The sequence below is a fragment of the Dasypus novemcinctus genome, chromosome 5 (genome assembly GCF_030445035.2).
Source record: "Dasypus novemcinctus isolate mDasNov1 chromosome 5, mDasNov1.1.hap2, whole genome shotgun sequence".
NCBI lineage: Eukaryota > Metazoa > Chordata > Mammalia > Cingulata > Dasypodidae > Dasypus > Dasypus novemcinctus.
Window position 1 is genome coordinate 161,872,195 of NC_080677.1, and position 22,312 is coordinate 161,894,506.

A 22,312-nucleotide genomic window follows, 5' to 3' on the forward strand; every position below is an offset into this window, starting at 1 on the left:
AGCTCCCAGTGCACAGCTGGCATCAGGCTGGGTGCTGCCTTAGTTTGCAAAGGGTTGCCAAGGCAGTCAATCTGCCAGAAATGGGTTGGCTTTCACCATGGGGATTTATTAGTTTAAAAGCATAATTTCAAGACCAAGAGAATGTCCAAATCAAGGCTTCATCAGGACACCAGCTACCACGGATTGGAACCCTTTCTCACAGGGCAGGCACTGGAGGCATCTGCTGGGGTTACCCCCCGCCCCCCCAGGTCTTGTTGCCTTCAGCTTTTGGCCTCCCCAAGCTTTCTCTCTGCTCCCGTGGCTTTTCTCAGCTGAATTCCATTGATTTCAGCTTCTGGAGGTTTCCCTCTGTCTCTGTGGCCTTTCCTCTCTGAATCCATCCCATTTATAAAGGTCTCCAGGAAGAGGATCAAGACCCACCCTGGGCCATGCCTCACTGAAGTGACCTAATCCAATGACCCTCAACAGAGTCTAATCAAAAGTCCCCCCTGCACTAGCTTTACACTTACGGGAATGGAGCAATCCAAGAACATAACCTCCTGGGGTCCATAAAAAGACTCAAACCACCAGGTATTAACAGATAATATCCTCGTGCAATGGGTGGAGTCAGGGTACGTATGCCCCAAAGGAACGGCCCCAGAAATTTAAGGGGTCTCAGATTTTTACTTGGAATCGCGGCTTCCTGTGCTGTCCCCAGGCTAAGAATTTAGGCATTTATTGATAAGGCCAGTATCTTCTTCTGCCAGGGCAGCTGTGACAAATGCCACATGCTGGCTGCTTTAAACAATGGAGTTTATGGTCTCATATTTGGAGGGCTTCAATGCCAGCATCCAGGACCAGACAGGGCTGGCCTTCTGGGCAGCCCAGTCCTCCTCCACACCAGGTCTCTCGGCCCCTCTGAGTTCCACTGAGCTCTGGCTTCCACTGCGTCTGAAGCCCCTCTGCTTAGGCTCGGGTCACACGGGTGAAGGCCCACCTTCCTCCAGTTGGGCCTCAGCTAAACAGGGTCTTTGGCGATCCCACTCACGGAGTCTCCACCCTACCTAACAGCATCTCCAAGAGTCCTCCTTACCAAGGGGATTGACGCCCGCAGGACGGGCGGCCGGCCTTGACCATGGCTCCGTGGGGGAGGCAATTCACTCCCCAGCAGCGGGGCACAGATTTCCGTGGACGAAGAGGGGAAAGGGGGAAGGCAAGGAACACCGCGGCTGGGGCACGACTTTCGCGGGCGACTCCAGAGCTGTGGGCGGGGCGGAGGGGTCCTGCCCGGAGTAACAGCCCGGGGCGACCTGGAGGGTGAACGAAGGTCCAGGAAGTTCCCAGGAGGCCGAAGAGGTGCCAAGCTCGCGCCCCAGCGCTCAGGTCTCCCCGGCTCTCCGGACTCTGTGTCCCCGGACAGCGAGGACCCCGCACTCCTCCTTCCTTCGTCGACCGTCCCTGCCCCGGGGAGGAGAAGGGGCTGCCGCGCGGGTGACCCCGCCGCGCGCGCGGAGCCGGAGCTGGAGCGGGGCTGGAGCGGGAGCGGCGCTGGAGCGGCGCTGGAGCCGGGCGGGAGGCGCAGCCTAACGGTCCCGGCCCCAGCCCCGCGCCCCGCCCGCCCGGCTGCGTCATGACGCCGGCGCCCAACGCGGAAGCCGCTCGCGTCCCTGTCCAGCCGCGGGGCTGAGCGCGCAGCGGCCGGGGCGCGGGCGCGGGCGCGGGCGCGGGCGGGAGCAGCCGCCGCCGGGCCGAGGGCGCAGCGGGCGCGGCGGGCGCGGGGCCGGGCGGGCGCGCGGGGCCGGGGCATGCGGCTGCCGGCCCGGGCCGGGGCGTAGAGGGCTGGTCCCCGCGGCGGAGCGCGGCGCTGGAGGGGACCGCGGCGGCCATGGCGACCCCCGGCCCCCTGGGGTCCTCCGTCCTGGCCAGCAAGACCAAGACCAAGAAGAAGCACTTCGTCGCCCAGAAGGTGAAGCTGTTCCGGGCCAGCGACCCGCTGCTCAGCGTCCTGATGTGGGGGGTCAACCACTCGGTAAGCGCTCGGCTGCGGGCGGCCCCTTCCTCCGCCGCCGCCTCCCGCGGCGCCCCCTCGCGTGGCCCGAGCGCCGGCTGCGGGGCGCGGGGTCCCGCCAGCCTTGGAGCGCTGCGGCGGGGCGAGCACCGCCCCCGAAACCGGGTCCGCCGGGACGTCAGTGGGTCCGTGCGTCCCCGCAGCCCGGACGTGGGAAGTTTGTGCGGGGCGGGCGGGGGCTCGCCTCTGTGCGCCCCGGGGCTGCCGGACCTGTCGCGGGCGGGCGCTCCGGAGCCTCCCTCCCCGGGGGCTAGGAGATCGAAGAGCTGATGTGGGCGGCGGCCCTACGCTGCGGGCCCTTTTCCCCTCTAGGGCGATGTGATCGGATACCCGGGGACCTTGGGGACGTGGAACGAGCCCGTGGAACGATGGCAGCAGGGGTCGAGCCTCTTCCGGGGCCCGAGCCTCCCCCGCACCTCCTGCGCCCCAGGGCCAGCCACGGGCTGCGGAAGGGCGGCCGCGGGGCGCGAGAGGGGCGCGCGGCGTGCGCGGGGAGGGGTCGCCGGGTGACCGCGCCAGGTGGGGGCTTGGTGTAGAGGCTGGAGGAGGCTGCTCGGAAGGACGGCCTTAAAACGCATGCAGGGGTGCTGGAAGGTGCGCCGCCGCGCGCTGTGCGGCTGCAGATGGCCGTCTCCAAGAGCGCCCTGCTGACCTCCCCGCGCGAAGCCCCTGCGCTGGTCATCTCCGTGGGGAGCCTCGGGAAACGTGATCGCAGCTGCTGGCCGAGCCCGGAAAGTTCAAATGCGCCTGTGGCTTTGGAGCGTGACCTTACTCGCTGCAGTCTGGCAGCCTCCGCAGCCAAGGCTGAGCTGCTTCCTCGCACTCGGGGTGTCGATGTCTGAGGGTCTTTTTCAGCGTGGAGGAAATAACCGAAGACCACGCTGGGTTTCCGATGAGCGCGCTCAGTTGAATGAAATGGTTTGAAATGGCCGGAAAGCATAGTATTGGCATTTTTTCTTCCCCAGTGTGGGGGTTGATCTGTGTGGTTTGTATGGAGGGACTGTTTTTGTGAGGTTGAGAGGGTTACAGTGTTTTGATCCGCTTCCTATTCTGATCCACTCAAGTTCATTTTAACTTCCTGACTTCTTGAGCTGTTAGGAATGTAAGCTGTCAAAACAGGCTTCTTGACCGCCTCAAAGCACTCTTAAGGCTTATTTCGGAGCATTAAATGAAACACTTCCTACCTAATAAATCTACAGTTTGGTTATGTCAATTTCAGCTTTTTATCATTATTATTAGAATCATAATCAATTATTGTAATAGGACAGAAAGAGGTTTTAAAGTTTCCGACCAGTCCCTCGTAGTGCTTACGCCTGTTTAAGGTGGCTCTGGGTAGTTCTCATGTCTTGGTCAGGGGAGTGGGTCTGAGAGTCTAATCTGGTTAAAGATTAATATGCTGCTGAAAAGGAAGTGGTGTCTAGGACTTAGTCTGAATTTCAGCTTATTTTTAAAACTTTATAATTGTTCATGATTTACTGTAACCATTTATATGGCTACCTTAAATATTTATGAATTGCTACATTTGTTTTTACCATTTTTTGGTAATTAGAAATAGTTTCTTATAAGGCTTATAACTAATATAGGATTTGTAGATAGTACATTTAGTGTTGTTTTCTTCTCCTTTCAAGAAAAATGAGCAATTGTACGTATCCTCATCCAGAAGAGTAAAGTTTTCATAATCTATAATATAAGCTTAGTATTCATTCATTCAACAAATGCATAGATAGGACACAAAGTGCCTGGAAAGGTGGCTGACAGGTCTCATACTTTTGTCCTGATATCTTTACTTTGAGGATGTTGAATTGGCATAAGAAAGGTCTCTTTCACGGCCTTCTTTTTTCACAATGCCAATCTATTTTCTGCAATATATTATTTTTTTAAAAGAGGAAGCAGGCACAAAGAAAGAGAGAATCCAGAGCCTTCCTTGCTGTGTATTCCGGGGCAGTTTTAGGCTTATATTAGATAAACGTTTTTACAGGACCGTCTGTGTACCAACGTTGATGGTGTGCTATGAGAATCGATGCGTCAGCAGTACTGAAAAAGGAGGAAGCAGAATTGGTGTGTTAAAGGGGATGCTTGGGTAAACACAGCAGAGAAGGAAAAGATCCTTCAAGTCAGCGTCTTTTCCAGAGATTTGTCACAAATCTAGCAATTTCATGCTTTTAAAATTTATCTGGATTTGTTTTCATATTAGAAATGACCACAAATCTAGAGTCCTCAAAAAAAAAATTGAATACGTTACCTTGTGGGTGTCTTAGTGGGAGATTGGGCCTCTCCCGTGTACTGCAGGATCTGGGTTCTGGTTCTTTCTCTAATTCCAGCTAACTTTGACCTTGAGCACGCGAACATCTTTCCGTATCTCTTTGCATCTGTGAAATGAGGTGGTTGAGCTGAATGTTTTCTAAGTTTTTTTTTCCTGTCTTCACCATTCACCTCCTTTTAGTCCAGTACGTGCATGGCATTATATTAGGACCCATGGATTCGTAGTAGCATATAATAAAAGTTGCGTTAACTGCTATGGTTTTGCAAATGGAGCAGCCACCAGGCTGGGTTCCCAGGGGAAGGAGGTCTGGTGACTTTGGGAACCGTGCCGATGGATTGTCTGTGGACTGCATTGCAGTCTAGTAAGTCAAAGTCGATTTGCTTTGAAATGTAAAAATTTGCAGCTCAGGTGAAAAATTTCAAGTCCATTGTGGTAATAATGAAAATCTTGATTTAGGCAATGGGGAGACAGGGATAAGTGTACCACTGTGCAGTTAATGTGATATGTGACTGCTTTCTAACTTCCAGTACCCATCAGCAAATGGATCTGTGCCAATTTTTATTTTAAGTATTTTAAGCAGAGACTGGAATAGAATCCAAAATGAAAACAACAACTTGAAGAGTCACTTTTGTCTTATTGCACTTGGAATCCAACCAAAAATAATCAGGCAGTTGAGCGTTTCAGAAATGAATTTTAGGAGAGTGTGCTGCAGGAGGCAGCGTGATATAAGTCAGGACTCGTTTTAAATAACTATCCTAGAAGATTTTTTATCTGCCTGGGCTACTGGAATGACGGGAGCAAGTGGGTGGTGCGAGGGGACGCGGCCACCGGGTTTGGCCTTGTTCTCGCTCATAGCCGAGTGACTGCTTTCTCTGCAGGACACCTGAATTTCGTATTTTGTGGTTTCTGCTCCCAGGAGGGACTCTGCGGTCTGGTTCTGCGGTAGGCTTCCCACGGAAGGTTTCTGGTTCGTTTGGCTTGCATCGGTGGTGGCAGCCAGCCCCCTCCCCAGGACTGGGGGAAGAGCCGTTCCCGAAAGCGAGGAGCAGGCCTGGGCACCTGCCCTGCCAAGGGGGCTGGTGCCTCGGCTTGGTGGCCGTGGCCCCCTGCAGACCCACGGATGGCCCTGGGTGTCCGCAGCCTGCCTTCCAAGGCTGGCCATGTTTTGGGTGCCTTGGTGCATAGGCAGTTTTCTGAGTAGCAGCCATAGCTTTTATTACGTTCTCAACAAAATTTATGACCTGAAGTGGATAAATACCATACTAGGAAACAGTGATTTCTTTTTAAATGGTGTGACTGACTGTGAAATGATATTGACTGGGTCGAGTATATGAGCCAATTAAATTAGAGTAAGAAATTAGCTAGAGATTAGTTGACACTCATTTAATGGAACCCAACTAACCATTCACACACCAAATAGTCCCCTCATGCTGTTTTTTCCCTTTTGCTTTGCAGAGAAAGACGAATGGCACACAGGCCTTCCTGAAGCTTATGATTAGGGATCTGGTTTTTCATCTTTTGTGGAAGATTTGGGATTATGTCCTGAGACCAGAATATACCCTTTGTTTTACGTTGATCAAATCTGTTAGCCTGAACTAATGAGCCTTTGGCCAGCGATTTCTTCTTCTGAATGTGATTCTTGCTTTCTTTCTTAGGCAGGATTGTCTGCTCTTTGTGGGGGAAGATTTTCAGCAAGAATGGTAATAAGCAAACACGATCTAAATTTAGTTGATCGGGAAAATTCCGACAACAGGGCTAATTAATTCTGCAGACATACCCTCGGAAAAACCAGTTCTGGAACTGGTACAATTTTGCAAAACAGTCTGTGGGCCAACAGATTTGGTTCCAATCCTGCCATCATGACTTACAGTAGGCTGTGAGCCTTTGAGCAGAGGATTTAACCACTTGAGCCTCAGTTTACTCCTCCTGAAAACGGGGGGATCGTTGTTACCAGGGCTCCCCCAGAGCTCGGCCCCATAATCAGCACGGAACAGGGCAGCTTGACTGCACCGTTCAGGTACAGTTAGGCTGGTAGCATGGTAACCACCTCGAGACCTGTGCTTCTCAAATTCTAACATGCACTCGAATCGGTTGGGGACGTTTTAAAAAGGCAGGCTCTGGGGTGGGGCCTGGGACTCTGCATTTCTACCAGCCCAGGTGACACTGCTGCGGCGGGGCCACCGTTCAGCCAGGAAGGAGAAGGAAAGGCTGAAGACATGGGGAGCCTTCCCAGAGACTTGGATGTGAGGAGTCATCAGAAGATTGTGCCCCCGTGGTAGAAGCTGGAGAGCGAGGAGAAGGACTTGCCTAGATAGGGTTGCAAAGGGAGAGCGTTTGTAATCACCGGCGGCGTGGGATGTTCAAGGGAAGCCCCCTCGTGGGAAAGATGGGCTGCGAGCCCCGGAGCAAGGGCAGGGCTGGCGTGGAGAGCGGGTCTGCCTGCGCCACCTCAGAGGGGAGGCTGAGCGTCCGAGGACCTCGTGGCTTTGCGGGGCGCACAGGCTGAGCGGCAGGAAGCAAGGGGGCAGCCAGCCGGCGCGCTGGGAGCTGCAGGGGCCGCCCTGGCTCTGCTTTTTGGGGGAGCAGGCGGTGGGGAAAAGCTCACATGACGAAGGGTGTCTCTTTCTCAAAGGCTGGGAGCACCGGTTTGTTTAGGAAAGGCTGTGTGTTCAACTTGACTCTCTTTTCCTTTCCAGTCTCCCCTCCACCCAGCCCCCTTCCTGGACTGCTGGGGAGTCCTCCCAGCCTGTGTCCACGTGTCCCCTCACGGTCCTTCCTTTCCTTCCCTGTGTGTGCCAGGGGCCCTTGTCAGGATAACGCTTCTAAGCAAAGTCGAAATAATCAGACACATCCTGCCAAGTTTGCAGGTCCCCGGCTCACTCCATGGACCCCTTGGGCGCTCAGTGGAACCCAGTTAAAGGCCCTTGTGGGAATAAGGTGGGGGCGCGGTGGGGCGAGCCACCGCAGCCAGGAGGACCCCTGCGTGGTGGGACCTGCCCGGGTGGCAGTCACCTGCCGGGCGCACAGTCCCCATCCGTGGGGTGCTAGGCTCAGACCCACCCCGAACCGCCCAGCTGTCTGGGTGGGCCTGGGTCTTTGATATCTTTCTTTCCTTAGTTTTAAAAGCTGTGCTGGGACACAGCTATTAATGTGGGGCAACCGGTTCGAGGACGCCTTTTTCCTCCTTACAGAAAGAAAATCATTGCTTATTTTCAAAACATGGAGGAAGAGAGCAGATACCTGATGCAACGTGAGGCGGCTGCAGGGAGTTCAAAGCAGGGCCTACCTACAGGTGGGACTTTGAATTCCAAGGAAGTCTCTCTCATTCCCCTGTTGGCGGTGGCCAACAGCCCGGCTCTGGAGCCTCACTGGTTGGGCTGTGTGACCTTGAAATGGTTTCATAGCCACTCTGTTTCTCAGTTGCTCATTTATAAAATGAGGTAATAGTGCCTACTCCACAGGGCTGTTATGTGGTTAACTCAGTACTTGTAAGAGGTTGAACCAGTTCATGGTTCATGGTCAGTTCTGAATAGATGTTAGCTGTCAGCATCATCTTTAAAAAACACAACAAAACAAAACATTTTGAATGATAAAAAATGCCAGTTAAAGCATTGCTGCTTTGTCTTCCCAGCCAAGCGTCACTGCCGCACTGTGGCGACCTGGCGCATCTTTGTGTTATGAGTTATTTTAGGAGTTTTCTTGTGTCTTTGCTTTACTTTAACTATTTTGCTATAATGTTCTTTCTTGTGTCTTTAACACCTACACCAGCCATTTGGAGGTTTGGGGTGTCAAAAAATCCTACTTGAATTCATTAGTTGCAGGTGTGGTGGTATTGATGCGATAGCTTACTGTTTTTGCTTGTTGTTGTTTGCTTTCTAAACCATGCAAGATGTACTTGGGATGCAAAATGAATAGCACGTGGGAAGCAGACATGGCTCAACTGATAGAGCGTCCACCTACCATATGGAGAATCCAGTGTTCGAACCCAGGGCCTCCTGACCCGTGTGGAGCTGGCTCATGTGCAGTGCTCATGTGTGCAAGGAGTGCCGTGCCACACAGGGGCGCCCCACATAGGGAAACCCCATGTGCAAGGAGTGCACCCCACAAGGAGAGCTGCTGCGTGTGAAAAAAAGTGCAGCTTGCCCAGGAATGCCGCTGCACACACAGAGCTGATGCAGCAAGATGACGTAACAAAGAGAGACGCAGTTTCCCAGCGCCTCCTGACAATGCAAGCAGACGCAGAAGAACACACAGCAAATGGACACAGAGCAGACAACAGGGGGAAAGGGGAGAGAAATAAATAAAAATAAATCTTAAATAAACAAACAAACAAAATGAATAGGACGTGCTCGCTGGCCTCCCAGGGCGGAGAACCGAGGGGACACGACGCACATGCCAGGGTGCTGGGGGTGGGTGTTAGATGTGGTGGGCCGAGTTTCGGCTGGATGGTTGCTCTCGTGTGTCCACTTGGCCAGGTGGTGGCTTCCAGGTGTCGGGGCAGGCCCCTGGATCGGATGTGGCCGTGGAGGCGTTTTGTCGCTGGGGTCGGCACCCGCTGGGGGGCCTGGAGTGGAGGCGCTTCCCATGGGCCTCGGCAGTCAGCTGGACCGAGGGTTCTGGGGAGAGAAGGCATTCTGCCTCGTGCCCCCCCACCCCCCACCTTAGGCAGGAGAAGGCTCCAGAGTTCTGGCTCCAGACCTCCCCACTCTGCTGGACTTGCCAGCCTCCAGCCCTGTGGGATTCCAGCTTGCCAGCCGCCACGACAGCACGTGCCAGTCCTGATGGTGACTCTCGATACGCCCATGCCCATGTCCAGTCGGTTCTGTTTCCCTGTTACTCCTGCCCGATTCGGGCCTCCCTGAGCAGAGGCCAGGGGAGGCGAGGACTTAGCCACGGGGACTTGGGGGACAGCGTGCCAGGCCCAGGCCCTGGGGCCCTACTGGGCATGGGCGGGGGCTGCAGGAAGCTAGGGTGCCTGGGGCAACCCGAGGGGGGTGGGAGACGGGCCCAGTTCTCTCAGGGGCTGGATGGTGCTTCACTCCTCCTGGACGGGGAGAAAAGGCGAGGCGGCGACCTGGGAGCTTGGCACCCGGGGCTGGGAAGGGCAGGGAGGGCAGGCTGCGGGCAGTGGTGACGAACGAGGCAGCGCCCACAGGCGGTGGGGCTGTGGCCCCTTCTCCCCCAGTGTCGGGGGGGCTGGGGTCGGGGCTGGGGTCCCTTCTCCCCCGGTGTCGGGGGGGCTGGGGTCCCTTCTCCCCCGGTGTCAGGGGGGCTGGGGTCCCTTCTCCCCCGGTGTCAGGGGGCTGGGGTCCCTTCTCCCCCGTGTCGGGCCCCACTGCACTCCTGCCAGGTTGGAAGCTGCGCCTCCAGCACAGGGAGATTCAGCGCTTGTTCCCACTCGACAAGGCACTGGTTCCCACTGTGTGCCGTGGAGCTCTGGGGTCCCTTGGGGGCTTCAGAGGCCGGCAGGCAGGGGCCGAGCCCGTGGGATTTTAGTCCCGACCTCTGCATCGCAGAGTGACCGTTTATGCCCCCGCCGCCGCCTTCGTTTTCTGTTCTGAGTTGGGGCCCTGGATCCACGTGGGCAGCCTCCCCGGCGCGTCCCGGGCTCACCTTTCCCGCGGCCCCCCTCGTCCGCCCTCTCCTCCCCACCCCCCGCGCAGCTCCCCGGCGGCCCCTCCTCCGTCCGCCCGCGTGTTGGAATGGCCCCCGTTCCGTCCAGCGCCCTGCTCTGCACTGCCACGGCTTTTACCCACGGGATCGTCCCTAGTCCAGAGCCTCAGCCCCGACTGCCCCCCACCCCGGGCTACTTCAGCTCCTCCTGGAGGCCTTCCCTCCAACACCCGGCGGGCGTCTCCGCCCTGCCCCAGACAGGACCCTTCTCCCTGCCCCCATGCCCTGACCACGCCCACCATGACCCGACCACGCCCGCCAAGCCCCTACCACCCCCACCGCGCCCCGACCACCCCACCACTGTGCCCCGACCACGCCCACCGCGCCCCGACCACCCCCACCGTGCCCCGACCACGCCCACGGCGCCCCGACCACCCCACCACTGGGCCCCGACCACCCCCACCGCGCCCCGACCACCCCACCACTGTGCCCCGACCACCCCCACCGTGCCCCGACCACGCCCACGGCGCCCCGACCACGCCCACCGCGCCCCGACCACCCCCACCGCGCCCCGACCACCCCACCACTGTGCCCCGACCACGCCCACCGCGCCCCGACCACGCCCACCGCGCCCCGACCACGCCCACCGCGCCCCGACCACCCCCACCGTGCCCCGACCACCCCCATCGCGCCCCGACCACCCCACCACTGTGCCCCAACCACCCCCACCATGCCCCGACCACGCCCACGGCGCCCCGACCACCCCACCACTGTGCCCCAACCACGCCCACCGTGCCCCGACCACCCCCACCGCGCCCCGACCACCCCACCACTGGGCCCCGACCACGCCCACCACGCCCCGACCACCCCCACCGCGCCCCGACCACCCCACCACTGTGCCCCAACCACGCCCACCGTGCCCCGACCACGCCCACTGTGCCCCGACCACCCCACCACTGTGCCCCGACCACGCCCACCGCACCCCGACCATCCCACCACCGTGCCCCGACCACCCCACCACTGTGCCCCGACCACGCCCACCGTGCCCCGACCACGCCCACTGTGCCCCGACCACGCCCACCACACCCCGACCATCCCACCACCGTGCCCCGACCACCCCACCACTGTGCCCCGACCACGCCCACCGTGCCCCGACCACGCCCACGACACCGCGACCACTCTACTGTGCCCCCACCACCGTGCCCCGACCACCCCACCACCGTGCCCCGACCACGCCCACCGCGCCCCGACCACGCCCGCCGCGCCCCGACCACCCTACTGTGCCCGGTCCACTCCCACCACACCCCGACCATACCAACTACCCAGATGCTCCATTCGGAGACCCAAGAACCAGCCTGGAGTTCTCTCTTCTCCCCAAGTCCCATTCTTGTCCCAAGTCGTGTGCTTCCCTCTGCTCCCCCTTGAATCCCCTCCCCTGGAGCCCCCCCCCCCCCACCTACTGTTTGGTCCCCCTTGCCTTGTTTCAGTCCAAACACTGGAAGCAGTGGCAGAACGGTCTTTCTGAAACATGACCTTCATCGTGCCACTTCCTCACTCGAAACCCCCCAGCGGCTTCCCGCTGCCTTCAGCATCAATCCCAAAGGGCTCTCCTGGGGCTGCGAGGTCTGGCCTGGACCTGCCCGTCCTCCCTCCCACCTTGCGCTCCGTCACTGCTTCTCTTCCAGCCGCTGGCCTCCTCTGTTCCTTACACAAGCCCCAGCCAAGCCCAGAGCCGCCCGGGGCTTCTGCGCTGGCTTTTCTCTTTGCTGGCGTTCAAAACAGTTGACAGTTTTTTTGTGGATCCAGGGAAGCGCGTGTTCTTTAAGCGAGTCCCTTCCTGTGGGCGGGGGCCCTCCGATCCAAATGGGTTCAGTTGGGGGCCTTGGATTGGATGGCTGCAGTGAGCCGTGCCCTGGTGTGTCCCCGTCCTCCTGCTGGACTCCTCTGTAAATGGCAGAAAGACACGGAGACACGGAGAAAAAGCCACAGAATGGAGAGGAGGCACCCAGGAGAGATGCAGGCCGGAGGAGCAGCCTGAAGCAGAGCTAGCGACGAGGACAGAGGAGCGGGGAGAGTCTGGCAGAGGCAGTGTGCGCCGCCGCCTGCCTGCTCGCCGCAGCCGAGTGGGCCCGGAGGAGAAGGCAGGGGCCCACCCCTGCAGGCACCGCGTCGGGCCCTGTGCCGGGCGGGAGCCCAGAATGCCAGCTGCCGATCTTCGGTGAGACACTGTGGTGCTGCCTTGGCTTGGACATTGCCTTGGACTGTGAGCTTTTAACCTGGTGAGTTCACCCAGTATAAGAGCCAACCCGTTTCTGGCATATTGCTCCCAGCAGCTTTTAGCAAACTAAAACAGCTGGAATTTCTTCCCCCAGATCCTTCAATGCTGGCTCCTGCTGGCCGTTTCAGCCTCAGCAGCTAAAGGCTGCCTTCTCTGGCCTAATCTAAAGTTGCCCCTTCAGGGTCGGATGACTCTGTTTTCTCTGTGATGTGTATTAACACTATCTGAAATGAGTTGTTTACAAGTTTATAGTCTTAGCCAGAATGTCGGTTCCATAGCCGCTGAGGCCTTCCTTGTCTTATTTCCTGCTGTGATGTCACACCCAGGTCAGGGCTTGTAGATGGGAGGCACCCAGGAAATGTTGAGGATCGAATGAGAGGCTTGGGGCGCTGAGCTGTAGGCCATTAGCACCCAACTGGTCTGCCCTGAGCCCTTCCATATTAAATTTTCATCAAGTTGTCAACTTCCTATTTTTGCTATGATAGAGAACAATTTTTAGAGCATTCTGAGTGGGTCGTTCAGTGCGTTAGAGAGTGGGGGGAAACTTGCTGCAAGTTGGTGATAAGCAGTGTGGTGTAACCGCATGCTGATGCCAAAGAAAGCTTATGTTTACAGCAGCAGGCAAGAACTTTGCCTTGTGAACACAAGAGAGAAGTTTCAGAGAGGAAACAGCCTCTCATGCAACACTAGAATGTTGTAGGGCTAGGAAGTGAATCGTGTGAAAACATGGATGCATTTCCAAAAATTTGAGACATTATTATAAGGAAGAGTGAAGTGTGGTATTATATCTGGTTTGTTCAGCATACTTTAAGTCTTTTTACTGGCTTCAGACATGCCTCTAAAAATTCTAGTACACAGAAGTATACCGTAAATTAAAGTTAAAATAGTGATAATTCCAATATCTCAAATCTTTGTGGGTCTTTTCCACTGTGTTCTGTTTCTGCTGGTTCTTACTTATGGTGCCTTGTTCCCATGTATGCTTAGTTATTTCTGGTTATGATCTGCTCATTTTCCTTGGGAAAGTATTGGGGAGGATTCTTTGAGACTTGGTGTGAAGGTGTTTACTTCCAGGGAGAATTTGTCTGTTTTTCTCCAGGTGCTTAGGGGCACTCAGAGCACGACCATTTCAAATTCACAGCTTGGGATATTTTGGACTCCCTGGTGGTATAAATTTGGACTGCAGTTCCCTGGGTATGGGGTAGGTTTATTTTTGGTTCACCCTGAGGGTCTGGCCCTTTTGGATCCTAGTCTTGGGGAGAAGGGTTTCCTATTAGACGCCCCACCTTAGTTGGGCCCTGGGCTTTGACTTCCTCTCAACCCACGTGGGCCTCAAAACTGAAGTCGATGAGCTGAAGTGGCTTCCATGAGCGGTTTACTGCTCTTCTACCAGCGTCCAGGGAGATTTGGGCAAGGTAGCTCTCTCCCACTCTTTCAACTCTCAGATGCCTTTAAGAAGGTGTCTTAAACAATATTCTGTGTTCTCAGCTGTTTCCAGGGGCAGGGTTGATCCGAATAACCTAGTTCCGCCTCTGTTAGCAGAAGTGAAAATCCCCCATCAAAGTTTCTTTAGCGAGGGTGTGACAAGCCAAAGCCCTGTTGGAGAGGGTGATTCTGGGGCAGTCCTGAGGTTGGGTTGGTAAGCAGGGGGGAGAGTGACGACAGTCTTGTGGGTGGGAGGTGCTGGGTGCCACACTCTAGGGTGTTGGTAACACAGAGCACCGATGTGCCCCCGAGACATTTCTCGAGCCTCTCAGCTGGGCGTGGCCCTGGTGTCACGGAGTAGGTGGGCAGGGTTTGAAGGCGACCCCAGCTTTCTGCCTTGGATGCTTGAGTCATACTCTCACTGTGTTGTTATGTTTGGGGCTGTTACATAAATAGAGTCTGTATTATCTGCATCCGTGTGAGTAATATATGGAAAGTATTACGTTCCTTATTTTGAAATCTTCACCAGTGTTACAGTTTATAGATCAACACAGCTTCATTCAGCCTTTGATGCCACCCACCTAAATAGATCCCCAAGATGTGGTTTAATGGTCCAGCTTTAACTGGTGCCTCATTTTTGGAAAAAGTGTTCTTTTCCTATCAAAGGTTCTACCAGTAACTTAATAGTTGGTTTGCCTGCTTTGAGGTGTTTTCCGGTACAGTTTGTGATAACTTGTATGTAATTCTCTACTAGTTCTGCTTCTTGTGTGCTTTTGTACAATGCTTGCAGAAATTAGGAATGCTGTTTGTATGGAAGTTTCCCCCTCTCTAAAGCAAGCTGTACCTGGCAGGGTAGAATCTCTAGCTTTCAAACCATCCATGCTGATTGCTAGATTTCAGCAGTAGGCCCCAAAGACTAGAGATTGTTACTTAAGACACTTGAATCTTCTATGAACTCGTTTCATTTTTCTTATAAAACCTTTACCCTTTGAAAAGAATCTTAAAATCAAACTTTTCCCTTGTTTTTCCCTGCAGGTATTTAAGCCTAGTTCCCTCCGACCCCCATCATTTCATGAACCTTCATTTAGTAAAAGGACTGTCAAGTCACCATTCACCTGTCAAGTCAGTAGACAAAATCAATCTTGATTTCTTCAGGTTGCTTTTTCTATTTTCCAACCCTTCACACTCACTTTTGGCATCCCTTCTGACTGATAAAATCCAAAGTTGAATATAGTATTTTCTTGTAAGGCCTGCACCTACCTGAAAAGTCAGCTTTTGGTTTTATATATACTATAGTTTGATCACTTTTTCAGAAAGAATTGGACACATGACATTATATGAGGCTTTGTGTGTGTATGCATATATATATGAAAATTCCTACAAATGACTATAAATTAAGGCACAATTATTTTCAACTAATAATCTGTATTGAAAAGATTGAAATCATACTGGACAATCTGGGGTACGAGGTCTTTGTACAGGTGTTTCAGTATACAGTCCCCTAAATTCTAAGAGGCCTCACCTCCAACTCAAGCCAACTGTCTTATAGATGAGTTCTTTCCTGAAAGTGTGCTGGCTTTGTCAGCATAAATCCATCACCAATATTAGGCAAACAACTTAAAAGCACCGGTCTTCTCGTAACGGATTTAAAGCTTTGTATTCGTGTACAAAGGGGAAGAATTTTATTACCCGTTCAAAGAATATTCTTAAATAGATCTTCTGAATAAGACCCTTTTATTCATCCAGCAAACATTTATTGATCATTTACTAAATATTAGATAATGAACAGGCCCTTAGAGAAGGAAATAGAGAGCTGGGCCTGTCACAGCCCTCCCGGGAAGAAGGTAGGCAGGTAATTGTGCAAACAGGTGGCAAGTAGGTGTGTTAGCAGAAGTGCCTCGTTCTGAGTGCATTTGGTTGCAGGTAACGGAACACAAGTCAGGTCAGCTAAGGGCAAAAGGGGCACGTTATATGCTAAGGGAGAGCATTCTTTGTTCTCTGATCAGGCATTCAAACGCCCTTGCACCACGTTCGTGTCAGTGTCCCCAGGGCTGGACGGAAGACAAGAGCGGTGCTCGGCGCCCTCCTCGCCCATCTACAGCTGTTCTGCCTCTTCCACTTACGCACATCCGAGTGCTCGTTTATCCGAGGCTGGGCTGCTTCGTGCCTTCAGGGCACAGCGGCTGGGTGCAGAGTGACCACCCAGCGAAAAGGCACAAATCTGGCAGGGAAGCAGCGGGACCGCCCGCCCCGTGCCCTCCTCCGTGCAGGCGGCCGCCTGCCCCCTCCCGGAAGGACTGGTGTCATGGTTGTCCAGCCTTTGGGCGTTTGTCCCATCTTCGTGTATTTTGTCCTCTTCTGTAGAACTCAGAAGCTCAGTCCTCCCATCTGTTCCATCAAGAAGTGACCTTCACTTTGTGTTTTTTAAGATAAGGTCCCTGTACTTAGTGCAAGATGCTCTGTTTATGGGGAACTGGACAGTTTTGAAAACCTGTAAGCACTCTTTTCTCACTCGTTTTTGTCGCGGTGTGCTGGTGCGAGAGGGCCGTGGATTTTGAGGGCTGTGCCAAAACCCTGGTGCTGGTGTGTGGTTGTCTGAGGAGCACACGCTAGGTCTCGGGATAGACGCGGTTGTCTTTCCGGGGAGCTGGAGGGACCACGTGCCTAGCCTCGAGGGCCCCTGCAACCAGGCGAGCGCAGGCCTCACCAGCTGTTTGGTTTCCGGGACGCGCAGGTGTGCCTGTTCCGCGGTGGAGCCGGGCGAGCGTTCTGTCCCTCCTCGGCATCCGGTCTCGCGCTCTGGATTCAGCTCGGGTGGCCAGCAGCTGCCCATCCGACTTCGGAAGACAGATTCCCTCCTCAGATCTCTCTGCTCTGGCCTTTGCTTGCCAAGCATATGGCCTTGAATTCATCTCCAGTTTCCTCTTTCTCCCTCCTTTCTGGCCGCAGGCGCATGCGTAGTCCAGCTCTTCCTGAAATGTGGAGACACGTATTAATAGGTTCTCATTTCCTGAGAAGTAGCCTTGTAAGTGAATCAAGATGCCCTGTAGAATTGCTCTCGGCTGACTCTGTGATGACGAAATCCTCCTGACTGGTTGGCTCTGGGAAAGCTTGTGAAATGTTTAGTGATGAAATGTAGATAAAATAAAAACCCTTCAGGGTAAAAATACCAGGTTGTAAAGAGCGGGGGAGGAATACGCGTGTAACACAAAACTTGACATAAGCCTGGTTAAGGAAAGCTCAGTTGAGCGCAAAACGTAGGTCTGAGTTTCTCAGCAGTCCTGACGTAACTGAGATGTAGCTGTCCTTGTCTAATGGGAGGACAGGCAAGAAAACAAATGCCCCCAATAGCTTAAAAGAAGACAGAACTTTCTGGATGTTCCTGTTTATTACCAAGTGCTGTGAAGGTCAAGGGCAAAATGGGACCCAGCCCAGGGACATGGCTTTCCCCTAAGCTGGCCGTGTTCAGAGGCAGCGCTTGAATACCGGGTGGCTCTCAAGAACTTCATCCAGTTGGGTGACAGATTGAGGTGACGGTGCAGTGCCTGTAGGCACATTTTCTGGCCACAGGTGCCTTGGGGTCTTGGGAGGAGTGAGAGCCTAAACTGCTGGCCCAAGGGCGGGCTGGGGCCCCTCTGCCTCGAGGAAGGTCAAGCAGGCCTGGCCCTTTCTCGGGAAGCACTTTTACTCGTGTTCTCCCATGTGCCACCCAGCTGCCGAGCTGGAGAGCCCGGGGGACGATGCTGAAGGCAGGGGTGCCCCCTGCCCGCCGAGGTGAGGAGGGTCTAGACCCGGCTCCTGCCGCGTGTCTGACTCGAAGCGCGGCTCACCCCCGCAGCCCCCAGCGCGCGCCGGACGTCAGGCGGCTCCTCGCGTCCACGGCGCCGGCGAGTCTCAGGCTTGGTCCAGGTTGACCACAAGGAAGTCCACGTCTGGCCCGAGCTGTGAGATGCTTTCAGCAGCTCTCCCTTGTCAGTGGGCGTGGGAAGTATCACGGGTGTCCACAGCTGAGGACGTTGGCAGTGGCGCTCCACTGTGGACACACTGGAGAAAGCCTCCTCGTTGTTTGTGGACCGGCGGGTGGATGTGAGTAATGAGCCATTTATGGCTTTATAGATTTCTGCTTGGCACAGATGATGGCGTGAGTGCTTTTTCCCCTGTGATGAAGAGTCAGGAATAACGAGCCATGCAAGTAAACCAAAAATTTCGTAAGCACTTCTGGAGAAAAGCTGAAAAAACAACTAACTCACTTTTTGCAGGAAGATACAAATCCAATAAAATATGCTGGAGTGGAGATGAGGAATTCTGTGAGGAGAAGGAGAGGATAAGAATAAAGCTGGGTCCAGGGAGCTGGTGCAAGTGCTGGGCGGGTGGGGGTGACGAGGGCAGGGGAGGGGGGCTGGGGGTTCCACCAGGTCCTGCTGTCACCCTGAGCTGCACTGGAGTAAAATGTGGCCTTGGCGGCACAGAAGCACCAGCGCTTCCAAGGCCGTCCCCAAAGGACGGGTTTTCTGCCGCCCTCGGGGTCGTGGGATCGCCTAGGAGCGGTGCGCTCAGGCGCCCGTCGAGGAAGCATGGCGCGTACGGCTCCGGCCCCCGCGGCCGGCTCGTACCCGCCTTCTGTGTTTGCTTTGAATCCCGTCGTCATTTTTTTTTCTTGGCTGGAGGAGCTGGGTTGATTTCACAATCGAGGCAGCCTTGGTCACACAGACTGGACTCTGGGGCCAGGCTGCTGCACGCGCTGCTCCACTGACCCTTGGGCTGCCTTGTCCTTCCAAGCTCAGCGGCCTCCTCTGTAAAACGGGGCTGCTGTTTCTCGCTGTCTCATTACGAGAATAAGACGAGGTAGAGGGAAGCAGACTTTGGCCCAGTGGTTAGGGCGTCCGCCTACCACATGGGAGGTCCGCGGTTCAAGCCCGGGCCTCCTTGACCCGTGTGGAGCTGGCCATGCGCAGTGCTGATGCGCCCAAGGAGTGCCGTGCCACACAGGGGTGTCCCCCACGTAGGGGAGCCCCACGCGCAAGGAGTGCACCCATAAGGAGAGCCGCCCAGCGCGAAAGAAAGTGCAGCCTGCCCAGGAATGGCGCCGCCCACACTTCCCGTGCCGCTGACGACAACAGAAGCGGACAAAGAAACAAGACGGGGAAACGGACTTTGGCCCAGTGGTTAGGGCGTCCGTCTACCATATGGGAGGTCCATGGTTCAAGCCCCGGGCCTCCTTGACCCGTGTGGAGCTGGCCATGTGCAGCGCTGATGCGCGCAAGGAGTGCCCTGCCACGCAAGGGTGTCCCCCGCGTGGGGGAGCCCCACGCGCAAGGAGTGCGCCCGTGAGGAGAGCCGCCCAGCGTGAAAAGAAAGTGCAGCCTGCCCAGGAATGGCGCCGCCCACACTTCCCATGCCGCTGACGACAACAGAAGCGGACAAAGAAACAAGACGCAGCAAACAGACACCAAGAACAGACAACCAGGGGAGGGGGGGAAATTAAATAAAATAAATAAATCTTTAAAAAAAAAAGAAACAAGATGCAGCAAATAGACACAGAAAACAGACAACCAGGGGAGGGGAGGGGAATTAAATAAATAAAAATAAATCTTTAAAAAAAAAAAAAAGACGAGGTAGAGCATGCTAGGCGGGCTAGCAACCATAGTGCCCTCGGGGAACGTTGTGTTCTTCCTCCTTCGGTGTTTGTGCTCCTAGAAGAAAACTTCTCTTGAAATAGGAAATAATTTAGTTTTGTGTCCCTTGTTCCAGCATGTAATGAAAATCTTACAAAGTTATGTTTCAAACCTTCCGATTCATAGAAATACATAGACGGTAAATAATCTCAAAATAAAGAAATCAGTGGAGTTAGGTTATTACCGAGGAGGGAGAGCCTAGTGCTTTGGGTATGACTGAAGTGGTATTAGAAGTTTAGGGGAGGGGACTCAGCACTGCAGTTAGGGGGCCAGGCTTCGGTGTCAGGTGACCTGAGTTCACATTCAGGTCCTACCTTTTATTAGCTGTGTGACCTTGGCAAGTTACTTAGCCTCTCTGTGCCCCAATCCCCTCGTGGGTACAGTGGGGACAGGATTAACATCTAGCTCATTCTCCCCCCACGCCCCAAACAGGATAGTGTTGAGGATTAGTTGAGTTCATCTACTTGAGTCCCTTTGAACAATGCCTGACACACACGCAATAATCTCTGCGTAAATGCTAGCTGCTCCTGTGGATGTTGGTCCTGTTGTTAAAATGCTGGTAAGGTTCAGATCAATGCAGATTTAAAGAACTGGTTAGAATAAGATGTTTTCTTGGGATAAGTGATCACACCACTTCTCTTCCTTTCTGCAGGGCTCCAGTATTTGAAAAAAGTAAGCAAATCCTGGCCTTTTCCAGTGGTGTCCTTCCAGGGAGCCTGCTTTTGTTGGTCAGGCATTCTTGCCTGAAAACCTTGCTGGCGGGAAGCTTGAGCCATGCACAGAGCCCCTGCGGGGTTGTGGCCACGCCGTCCGCGGGCAGAGGCTGTGCCTCGTCAGCTCGTATCGCGTGGTTCCCCCTTTTGCAAAGTGATACCTTCATGCTCGCGTTTCCAGGTTGGCGCTGCGTATCACTCGGCGTGGCTCACAGGGCGAGCCGGGCCTGCGTTGCCCTCGTCTGAGGGACAGGCCTGCATTGCCCTCGTCTGAGGGACGGGCCTGCGTTGCCCTCGTCTGAGGGACGGGTGGCCTGCAGCTCGGGTCTCAGAGCACTCTCAGATGCCGGCGCCGCGTTAACTGGCCGTGCAGGAGAGCGCTCGGGCTGCCGCCGGTGAAAGGGCGCCCCTCCCGGCAGGCAGGTGGGGGCCTGGAGCAGGAGGCCAGGAGAGGAGGGCGGCCAGCTCCCAGGCTGCAGGGCCCCGCCAACGCCCCGGCTGCGAAACCTCCCGGGTGGAGACCCTGCCGAGGAAGAAGGAGGAAGGCAGGCCAGTGTTTTTAAAGTTACAGAAAAATCATCTCTCAGTGGCTCCTGCCTGGAATCTAGCTCCTGATTGTACTCGATCGTTGGAGATGTGTGATAAATTATAACTGCCCGGCTCTTTTTCTTCTTGCGTCCTGGTGTGCATAAATGTAAGGAACTTACGGGAATTGGAATGCCTCTGTGGCCATGCTAATAACAAGCAAACCACTCTATTGTACTCCATCCAAAATAGTAACTCTGCAATCAGGGTTACTATAATGGAGTCAGCGCCCGAATGTTGTTCCAAGTGCCACAGCTTCTATGAGTTAAAGTATTTCTTGCTCTAAGGCCCGTGTGGCTTCCCACTGCATGCTGTCGCTGCCACCGAAGAAACCTATCAGCCAGGTCTGTAAAGTGATTCTCCGCTTCGTGCTAGTTGTCCGGGGCCCTGGGCAGGGCTGGGAGACAGTCGTCTTCATTTCGAGTCTGTTGAGAATCCTGTCCTCTGTTGATGCTGTATTCTATTTAGAGCTATGTTGTCAATTTCCACTTTTAAACATTTGTATCGCTTTCTTACCGTAGTTGAAAAATTTTCTTCTTCTTTAAAAAAAATAGGAATCATTTTCATTTTGGTGGGCGTTGTTTTCACCTGTAATAAAGTAAGAACCGTATTCCGTATCCGATGAGGCTTCTAGTTCCTGCTTCAGGTTCCTCTCTCTCCAGGTGGATTTTACCCATGGAGTAGTCTTTCGTAACCTGATGTAAGCTCAGGTGACGTTATCCCAAGATACGTTCTTTCCTTCATCCTTTTTTATCACCTGACCTGCTCTTGTTTTCTTGAACTGTACATTACTGGGGCATCGTAAGCACGTGGAAATGTCACGTTTAACTTACAGGAAGTTAACCTGTGAACACGGGACAGCTCCACCGGTCAGTGTAAGAGCCCACGTGCGCCGTGGGGTGAGACACAGAATGTGCCCTGGAGATCCGGGTGTTTCCAGGCATGTGAGATTCGAATGGCCTGACCTAGCCGAGGCAACCCAAGAAATGTAAAACATTACCAGCCTTTCCCGTCTTCTTAAAGCAAAAAGAACATAATTTCTTCAATAATTTATTGGCCTCTTAACCTGGAATAACTGCCAGGAAGAAAATAAACTTTGACACCTGCTGATCGCACTCTTCAGCACCCTGAGAGGAACCGGGGGTCCACTGACGGGGTCCAGCGAGGCCGTAATAACGAGGCGACTCCGGGGAAGTGGGGAAGGCCTGCGGGTGCAGGTGGATTCACCCCGAATTCAACCCCTTGTTTATGAAATTCTGAGTGACAACGGCCGCTCCATACCTTTGAACACCCTCCAGGTAGAACAGAACCGTTTTAAGAATCGCTGATTATTATTGATTATTGAAAAGGCACCCGCAGGTGGGTCTGCTGAGGGTGGACGGCGGGATCAGTGCGGGGCGTAAGCTGTTCTTGTTTTTGTCCTTCGATCTGTCTCGTCCACAAATCTAAACATAACCCTTAACCAACCCACCGCTTGACGCCGCTGGACCGGCGCCAAGGAGGTGATGACACCCAGGGAAGCAGCCGTGTGCGCCTGGGGCCGGCGGGGCGCGTCACCCCACAGGCCCGGCCTCCATGGGGCGGCGGCGGCAGGCTGGGGGGCAGCACGCACCCATGGGCCTCGCCGCGGGCGCCCTCCCCGGAGGCCACGGGACCTCGGGCCATGGCCCACGCTGGCCGGGCCCTCCCGTGGGCCATCAGCCCAGCTGGCGGGGA

The 22,312-nt window shown here is 54.8% G+C and overlaps 1 protein-coding gene across 1 annotated transcript in view; it reads left to right on the forward strand.

Moving 5' to 3' along the window:
- Positions 1-1,792: 1,792 nt before the first annotated feature.
- Positions 1,793-22,312, forward strand: part of PIP4K2A (phosphatidylinositol-5-phosphate 4-kinase type 2 alpha) — a 142,007-nt gene continuing 121,487 nt past the window's right edge. Inside the window, 1 exon segment of the mRNA XM_058297857.1 lies at positions 1,793-2,008. Coding sequence (XP_058153840.1) covers positions 1,865-2,008 — 144 coding nt within the window. The 5' untranslated portion in view covers positions 1,793-1,864.